The sequence below is a fragment of the Trachurus japonicus genome, chromosome 16 (genome assembly GCF_045865225.1).
Source record: "Trachurus japonicus isolate A0001 chromosome 16, Traja_1.0".
NCBI classification, from domain to species: Eukaryota; Metazoa; Chordata; class Actinopteri; order Carangiformes; family Carangidae; genus Trachurus; species Trachurus japonicus.
The window spans coordinates 10,213,062-10,221,194 of NC_140922.1; the positions used below are offsets into that span (position 1 = coordinate 10,213,062).

At 36.0% G+C, this 8,133-nt stretch overlaps 3 protein-coding genes across 4 annotated transcripts; 1 reads left to right on the top strand and 2 right to left on the bottom strand.

The window, feature by feature from the left end:
- Positions 1-239: 239 nt before the first annotated feature.
- LOC146971744 (H-2 class II histocompatibility antigen, E-S beta chain-like) lies at positions 240-4,721 on the bottom strand. Its single transcript, XM_085802468.1, has 4 exons — positions 4,637-4,721; positions 4,233-4,499; positions 3,630-3,911; positions 240-391 (listed from the first exon to the last, which is right to left on the bottom strand). The coding sequence occupies exons 1-4, from the start codon at positions 4,695-4,697 to the stop codon at positions 240-242; spliced, it is 762 nt and encodes a 253-aa protein (XP_085658594.1). The 5' UTR covers positions 4,698-4,721.
- On the top strand, positions 1,693-2,792 carry LOC146971745 (uncharacterized). Of its 2 annotated transcripts, none has more exons than XR_015037824.1 (4): positions 1,693-1,773; positions 1,995-2,083; positions 2,176-2,347; positions 2,590-2,792. XR_015037824.1 is itself a non-coding variant. In XM_085801209.1 (4 exons), the coding sequence occupies exons 2-4, from the start codon at positions 1,996-1,998 to the stop codon at positions 2,734-2,736; spliced, it is 402 nt and encodes a 133-aa protein (XP_085657335.1). In that variant the 5' UTR covers positions 1,693-1,773; position 1,995; the 3' UTR covers positions 2,737-2,792. The 2 variants fall into 2 exon arrangements, 1 of the variants encoding a protein (XP_085657335.1); XM_085801209.1 differs by having other exon boundaries at positions 2,176-2,340; positions 2,588-2,792.
- Positions 4,722-5,503: 782 nt separating the features above from the next.
- Positions 5,504-6,823, bottom strand: LOC146971746 (H-2 class II histocompatibility antigen, A-U alpha chain-like). Its single transcript, XM_085801211.1, has 4 exons — positions 6,728-6,823; positions 6,254-6,517; positions 5,884-6,165; positions 5,504-5,796 (listed from the first exon to the last, which is right to left on the bottom strand). The coding sequence occupies exons 1-4, from the start codon at positions 6,783-6,785 to the stop codon at positions 5,675-5,677; spliced, it is 726 nt and encodes a 241-aa protein (XP_085657337.1). The 5' UTR covers positions 6,786-6,823; the 3' UTR covers positions 5,504-5,674.
- Between the last annotated feature and the right edge of the window lie 1,310 nt (positions 6,824-8,133).

Here is an 8,133-nt window from a genome sequence, read left to right on the forward strand (position 1 = left end):
CTTCTGTCACCTAAAGAGTGTTCTCTGGATACAAAACCTGTTGGAAAGATTGATTATTGATACACATACACACAAATGAATGTTTCCACACTTGTGGATAAACTGATTACGATCAAATGGAACCACCTACTTCAGTTGTTGGCACCAACACATGTGCTGCAAAAAAAAAAAAGAAAGATAAAAATAACATGGCTCTGCTTGGACTAACAGGTTTTTGAAAGAACTTATTCATTTGACAGCTAAAGTTTCAATGATGGTAATAAGATCCATCCCTCACCTGCAGATTTCATCTTGTGGTAAACCAGGCCAGAAAGTGAAAACACCAGACCCACCAATAATCCAGCTGTTCCAACAGCGATCTTTTCCATCCCTTCGCCAGGTGCTGCCGGCTCTGAAAAGTTTTATTTAACGCAAAGTCGGCATCATATTTACATTCACTGATATCACAAAAGTTGCTCAGTGTCTCAGCCAGGCTTGCACCATGACAAAGACAAACAGTATCAGAGTTTATAGTTAAAGTAAGTGTGGCAGGTAAAAAAAATGTACGCTGAAGTTGTAGTTAAATATACTGTATATCAAACTACTGTATGTAATTTTTAGAGTATAAAATAAATTAGTGAAAAGTATAGTGGGTTATTACTGTATATTTATTTATTTTAGTCGATTTGATATGACTGTCAACTCAATACTGAGTTGATCTTTGTTACTAAAATCTATTATTAACTAGAACTGTGAAATATATAATAGATAATATAAGTCTGAGCTGAGAAAGTAGCATTGTACAATAGAAAATCTGGCAAAGCAGGATTTTCTCGAATACTTAAACAGTCTGTTAATTCATCATTGTTCTCCAGTGGTTTTCATGCTGCTATCACTCTCGGGAGTCTCTCTCTCTACGACTGGTTGACAGCTAGCTAGCTCCCCATACACAAATCTGATATATGGCCATGTATGTACATATATGTGACATATTTGCCAAAATATTTTATGATATATGTACATATATGCAATTACAATATTTGCTTTAAACTTATATTCTTAAATACATGTGTAAACATGTAAAACAGATATTTGATTTGGAAATATATTTCAAGATGGAAAAGGAAGTGGTCTAGATATTTGTATTTGACATATATTCTAAAATAATTGTTGAAATATGTAGTTAAGATATTTTTTCTTTACATATATGTCAGAATAAATGTGCAAATGTGTAGTCTAGATATTTGATTATACCATATATTTCAGAATAAGTGTGCAAATATGTAGTCTAGATATTTGTTCATGCCATATATTTCAGAATAAATGTGCAAATGTAGTCTAGATAATTGTTTATAACATATATTTCAGAATAAATGTGCAAACATGTGGTTTAGACATTTGTTTAAATATATATATTTTTTTAAAGTACAAACATCTCTATTGTACAAACATGTAGTCTCCATGACATACACGGTAAAAACAAATAAATATAAAAAAAGAAGAAGCTTGGGTCAGCTCTGGCTTGGGTGACTCGGCCAGTAACCATAGTAACCCATTTGCTGGGTCAACGGCTATATTGAAGATAGTGTTTTACTTGTGTTTTTGTGGATGTACTAGGCCTACATGTGTAGCTGACTGTAGCATGAGAGACAGGACCTGAGTAACCTGAGTTTTTGTGTTTTCTAATCAGAGTAAAGTATGTGGAAGCACATGGAGATAGACGGTCTGAAGAGGAGCCTTGCTCTCTTGGAGGTGCAGAAGTTCCTAAGGGAGGCCAACATCATTACTGTTAAGGTAAAGTTAAGTGTTACTGTTTTTGTGTGGAAGAGGGAAAATATACACCGGCCAAAAACCGCCTTGCTCAGATATCCATGTAGTTACTTCTGTCCATTATCATTATTACTGAAGTGTTACATGAGTTAATTTTGTGTTCAACATACAGATTTGTACAGAACCATCCCATCCTTAGTTATACACTTTTTTAACACTACAAAATCATTTTTCCTTCTCCTCAGCATGGTGCAGCTGGAGAATGCAAGGCAGCCTACTTTGCAGGAATGTGGCATGGCCAGTACATCTTCAGCGTTATCAACACTCAGCTTCAGTGAGTACATTTAAATTGAATTATTAAATAGATACAATTAAATTATGACTGATAATAATTTTTCTTTGTTGTTGTTCTTCGTCTGGTTGCAGAGAGGATCCACGGTAAACACCTGATTGAGACCCTGGGATTCTACAGGAGGATTGATGACAACACCCTACAGTTTCCTGAACATCGCATGATGCTCTGTCCCACCTGTCTTCACTCAAGTCTGGACCCAATGACTCAGACACCAGTCTTGTCAAGGCTAATTACAGGTAAGCAGTGGTTAAGTTGCCAAATGCCAAAAAAAATAATAATAATAATAAGCTAATACAGCTGGTCAGTTATGTACAGTAGCAAATGTGGTGACTGTTTGAGGGGATGCATCTGTATTTAGGTTAGCTTAGCTAGCTCATTGGTGCTCCATTTAACAACAGATTGCTGAGTTTATCTCTGTGTGGGCATCATGCTAAGGTACTGCATCAATCTAACTTTTGCATTGTTTCTGTTTTCTGACTGCAGAGAGGATCATGCCAGTCCAAACACCTGATGAACAACAGGAGTCTCATGCAGAGCTGGTGACTGGTGAATCCTTTAAGTTCCAGTTTCTTGAACACTATGTTGAGCACCCTATACAGCCAAGACTGGACTCAGTGACTCGTTGCTCTTGATCAACCAAGGGCAAGTGGCTAATTTTTTTTATGATGTTAATTTTCTTTCACCCTGGAGGATTATCCTTCATATATGAACACATGCTGTTTTTTCAAGCTCTCAACACTGTGTACTGGACAAGGTATTGTAGCAGTTCTGTTTTTCGCAGTTTTTCATTATGTAAATGCAAAATTGACTTTCTGAGCTTCTTAAAGTTTATGAATGATGGTCTATACTCTGGTTCACAATGGACTTACTTTGATATATCCTTTAAAAAAATTACCATAAGCAGTTGCTGACTGTAAAATCTGTGCTGACAAACTGTAATTCCTCATCTGTTGTACCATATTTTTTGTTGTGAAAATCTTGAAACCACTGCTGCTGGTAATTCACTGTAAAGTTGAACTTGACAATAAAATTCTGTATCCCTTTAAACTGAGGTGTGTGATGTGTGATAACTGGTCTCATTTTGTGAGTATGTCAGTTACATATATGCCCAGATATCTCAGAGAAATGTATGAGTTATATTTGAATATATCATATATGACAGTAGCCATCTTTGCGATGCAATATTAAGATATGACATATATTACTTATGTATGGAAATGGCTTATTTTGACATATAAGTCAAATATGTAGGGCAAGCAATATATTTATATTTCATACTAGCATTGATGCAATACTAATATATGTGACATTTATGTTTGAAAAATATATGTATTTAATATGCCATACATATATGTGACACATATATGTTCCATATATAAAAAGGGCCATTTTTGTAATATTTTAAAATATATATTTCATATATGTAGAAATATATGTTCACATATTGGTGAAAGACATATAGGACACAGATATTATATATGTTATTTACATATATAGCCATATATCAGATTTGTGTATGGGTTACCCCAGTCGTAGAGTTTAGGCTCCTTGAGGCTGGCGTGCTCCACTATGCAGGTGATTTTCTCTCCAGCTCTGGGTGTGTACTCCAGATAGGAGTGGATCTGGTAGAGCCAGTTCGCATTAGACAGCTCATCAGTGGACGTCACATCCGAGGTCACCGTCTTCCCGTCCCTCAGCCAAGTCACTTTGATTCTTTTGGGATAAAAGTTGTATGCGCTGCAGAGGAGCATGGCCGGATGTTTGCCGTCCTCTGTTTTAACTGACCTCAGCTTGACATATGGTTCAACTACAGGACAAGGCCACAATTGTCATAAAATAGTGCACACTTACACACACTTACTTATTTATTACAGATTTATCATTACACATGTTGCCTTTAAAGCAAAAATTCAACATTTGAGGATGTATTTTATTCAGATGATAGTGACTTCTTGGAGTTAGGTTGTTTGGGAACTGTGAACTTTTCACTGGTGTTTGTTCTAAAAACATCAGGAAGTTTGTTTTTGTAGTTTGATCTGCTCACCAAAGCTGCATGCTTGCTCTCCTTTCTATTAAATGTTGAATTTTGGCTTTAAGGCAATTTTACAGTATTTGTTGTTATAATCACCTGATTTAAAAAGGCCTTTATGTGCCATCTTTGAATTTCTTCTGCAAAGGTCTGTTTTCCATACCTCATGTTTCGCATAACTTGGAATGCTGTCGAGCGTATCTGCAATTTCCTTTGCTTTCTTTGTGTAGCCGATAGTTTTCCCCACACTGCTGTTGTATTGTATCTCCAACACCTTATTGAAGTAGTATTGCTCTATGAATGTGACATCGTGCCCGTCATAGGCACTAAACTGACAATGAGCCAAATACTGCCCATAGAAAGCACCTGAAAATGAATCCCAACAGTTATTTGTTAACGTTGATTTTTTAAAAATCACGTTGAGTAAAACATTGACAATACTGACAAAGATTTGACTGCATTGTATCTAGTTGAGCAGCAACACAAACAAACTGGTTTCTTACCTTCTGCTGAAAATGACAAAAACAGCAAGAGGAAACTAAAGAAAGTGTGAGCACGAGACATGTTGTCAGGTAAACAGGAGACGAGTCGACTGAGTAAAAACTTGCTTGAGAAAACAGTAAAAGTTGCTCCTGAGTTCAAGGAATGAGGAAATTCAGTAACAACATCATTGGTGTAGCACTCAGTGTATATCCTCTTTGATCATGTGTCATGTAATTTTGATCAAGTTTTTTCCTTTGTTTGCTAAAGGGCATTCAAGGTGGAAGAGGAAGTAAAATTGTTTTGTGTGTAAAAATGTATTATGCAAAAAATCTGCACGTGAAAGGAGCATAGTAGGAGTTACTTTAAGAAGTAAATAGTAGTGCACAGGTATAAATAGGATGAAATGTAAAAGCTGTTTCAATAGAATGATGTAACAAATAAATTCCCATAATATTAAAAGGCAAAGGCAACTAAAATGTGCCATGTTATATGTTACACAGGTCAAACTCTATATCATCAAGTATCATGTCAGAAAGAAATTGAGATAAATGGAATAACAAGATACAAAATTCAAGTGCCGTGAATCAAAGAAGCTCCATGGTTGTGATGCAGTATGATCATACTGTATTTAAGAGGGTGCCCTCTGTTGTTATTGACAAACAGTTGTAAATTATCTAAACATATGTGTGGATTATTGAATTTGACTGAAAAATCTGTTAAATAATTGAGATAAGAGCTCTGGCTGATCACACACACACACAAAAGAAAGTCATTCATATTGCAAATATAAAGAGACGGAGCAAACGTAAAAAAATCTGTCAAACATTTTTTTCCTCAGACAGAGGCAAAGGTTTATGTTTCTTTTTTTAATGACTCTTACATTAAATTTTACTTTTACAATGAAAGTATCAGCTACTTTTTCGTCCCTTATATTCACCTCTCTATTGCTTTCAATAAGAACTTCCACTTCTCTCCTCCTTTCAGACTAAAGGTTAAGAAGAGTATAAATTGCGCATGACTGAATAACAGCACTGAACTTGATCACATGCAGTGATTCATTATTGTCGATTATGACCCTTGACAATAAAAAATACTCCAGTTGCGATTCCCAATAAACCCACAGTCAGGCCCACTCCACAGAAAATATCTGGTCCGAGACTGTGATGACTCGACTCGAGCTCTGTGGACAAACATGACAGGGGATTTGCGTCACTGCAAAGACAGCCAAACATTTTATTAAAGTGCAGTTATCAGATAAAACAATTACCCCAGACTCTGGTCGTGGGCCTCTCCAGGGCCGAGTGCTCCACAGTGCAGCTGTAAATGTCCCCCTCCATGGGTGTGAACGTCACAGTGGAGAACTGGTGGAAGGTCTGATCGTTATTGGGATAAAATCGACTGAGTGACACCCCCTCTGACACAGCTCGGCCATTTTTAGTCCAGGTCAGTTTGACGGCAGGTGGGTAGAAATGATTCACAAAGCAGATGAGGCTGTTTTCAACTCCCTCCTCAACGTCCTCTGCAGGATAAAGGACGGTCTCAGGGGGATCTGTGGTGGTTCAAAATATAAATAAAATGATTTGTCAACATTTCAACTGTCATATCACACAGATGTTAATAATGTGGATCATTTTTACCTTTTTCCTCTTGGTGATGGTCCTCCTCCTTTGCAGCGAGTGCTGTAAAGTCTAAACAGAATTGCTTGTTTGACAAAGCATCTCTGAGTATAGACAAACCGATCAGTACCTGACTTGGATCAGGCTCAAGAAAAGCAGGCACAGTGTATACGATCTCCTCAGTTTGGAAATCAACATATAGAAGCTCCTCAGAATCAAACTCAAACTGTACCTCTGTTGTGCCATTCACAAAGCAGCCTACAACATAGGTAATGTCATGGAGAACTGAAAAACAAACAACGGAAAATCAAGAAAATGATACATTAATACACTGCATAAGATATGTATGCTATACTTCACTTCACTGCTTTCTATTGCATGTGTTAAGAGGATAAAGTTAAAACACTCATATCTTCCTCATATCTTTATGTTTCAGTAAATTACTGTTGAAATGATCAACTACAACAAAAGACAGCAAATTTAACTCATTCTTACTTTGTGAGGAGGCACAGAAGATGTTGAGCATCAGGATTAAAACAACAGGACGCAACATGTCTGAGCAGCAGATTGAATGTTGCCTGATAGACTGACATTTTTTTTTTCTTTTTTCTTTTTTTATATGTGTAGCCCACACCCACTCACATGACCAAATTATGTGCTAAACTTGAGTTAAATAAAACAAACAAACAAAATGAATATGTGAAATGAAGTGCCTTTTTGGTCTGAACTAGTGAAACATCATTTACGTAATTTACCTACACTTTACTAGAATTAGACTGAAATAGGTTAATTCGAAAATAAAAGGTGAGCTTGGCCACACCTTTTATTGTGTAAATGTTCATGCCATCACAGTGGTCTAACTTGTTTTGCAGCAAAGATAATAGAAAAACAGTTGAATGCCTGCCAAAAACTACAGAGAATGAGGAAACTCAGCTGAGAGGAGGAAGATCACAGAAATCAAACATACCAATCAAATGGCACATAGCCAATTTATTTTTATTTGGGTGATTAATATATTATATGATATGATATTTGTGATTAATTTGATGAAGAGCAAATTTAAAAGACACAAATGTTTAAAATATTTTGTGAAGAAAAAAATGTTTACCTGCTAACCATATGCAGCACAGTGAGAGATCTTAATCTGGCCAAACCATGGAGGTAGCACACAGTGTCTGTTTTTCCACAGCAGACATTTCAGCCTGTCATAGTGGGAGAAGCAAAGGTGATGTTATCATTTACAATGGCTCAGGTCTATCAGCGGTCACACTGAGTCATGCACTGAATGTCTGCCTGCCATACAAACTGACTCAGAAGACCAGGTTATAATTTCTAAAAAAAAAAAAAAAAAAAAAAAATGTCCATTTGACTCATAACTGTGACAGATTATTACTGGATTGAAATTTCATTTGTTATTGGCTATGTAGAACACGCTGGAGACTGCCTTCTCAATTGTTTGAGGTTTGGTGCAAATAAAAGCTCCAGACTCAAAAGAGCAAGAGCTGCTGTCACACTACTATATTCTTCTTTTTTGTTGTTGTTGTTGTACTTGTTTTCAAATGATATAGACAATTTTAATCCCAGATGCATGGAAATCCAACTTCTTATCTTGTATTTGCATCTTGTATTGAATCAAATCAGTTTGTTATCTAATTTCAACCTACATTACAAAACAAAATCATATTTTTTGCTAGCACAACATAAGACTGTCACCTAACTTTATCTTATATTGTAATGTCTATAGCTAATTTTTTTTTTTATTATTATTTATGGGAATACAGATGGGAATGGGTTGTACTGTGACTAAACTAAACTAAACTAAACTGCAGCCAACACAAATGAGCTTTTACTTTTTTTTTGCTTTTTTTCCATATATGTTCAGTTCCAAAATTACAAGAAGA

Bases quoted from the DNA above. Each gene is read 5' to 3' on its own strand.
- LOC146971746 (XM_085801211.1), bottom strand. From the start codon at position 6,785: ATGTTGCGTCCTGTTGTTTTAATCCTGATGCTCAACATCTTCTGTGCC. The intron at 6,166-6,253 runs GTAAAAATGATC...GAACCACCACAG, and splicing joins CCATCACCAAGAGGAAAAAG to ATCCCCCTGAGACCGTCCTT. The intron at 5,797-5,883 runs GTAATTGTTTTA...GTTTGTCCACAG, and splicing joins GCCCACGACCAGAGTCTGGG to AGCTCGAGTCGAGTCATCAC.
- LOC146971744 (XM_085802468.1), bottom strand. From the start codon at position 4,697: ATGTCTCGTGCTCACACTTTCTTTAGTTTCCTCTTGCTGTTTTTGTCA. The intron at 3,912-4,232 runs GTGATTATAACA...CTTGTCCTGTAG, and splicing joins TAAAGGCCTTTTTAAATCAG to TTGAACCATATGTCAAGCTG. The intron at 392-3,629 runs GTAACCCATACA...AAAACTTTTCAG, and splicing joins GCCTAAACTCTACGACTGGG to AGCCGGCAGCACCTGGCGAA.
- LOC146971745 (XM_085801209.1), top strand. From the start codon at position 1,996: ATGGTGCAGCTGGAGAATGCAAGGCAGCCTACTTTGCAGGAATGTGGC. The intron at 2,084-2,175 runs GTGAGTACATTT...GTCTGGTTGCAG, and splicing joins GTTATCAACACTCAGCTTCA to AGAGGATCCACGGTAAACAC. The intron at 2,341-2,587 runs GTAAGCAGTGGT...TTCTGACTGCAG, and splicing joins CTTGTCAAGGCTAATTACAG to AGAGGATCATGCCAGTCCAA.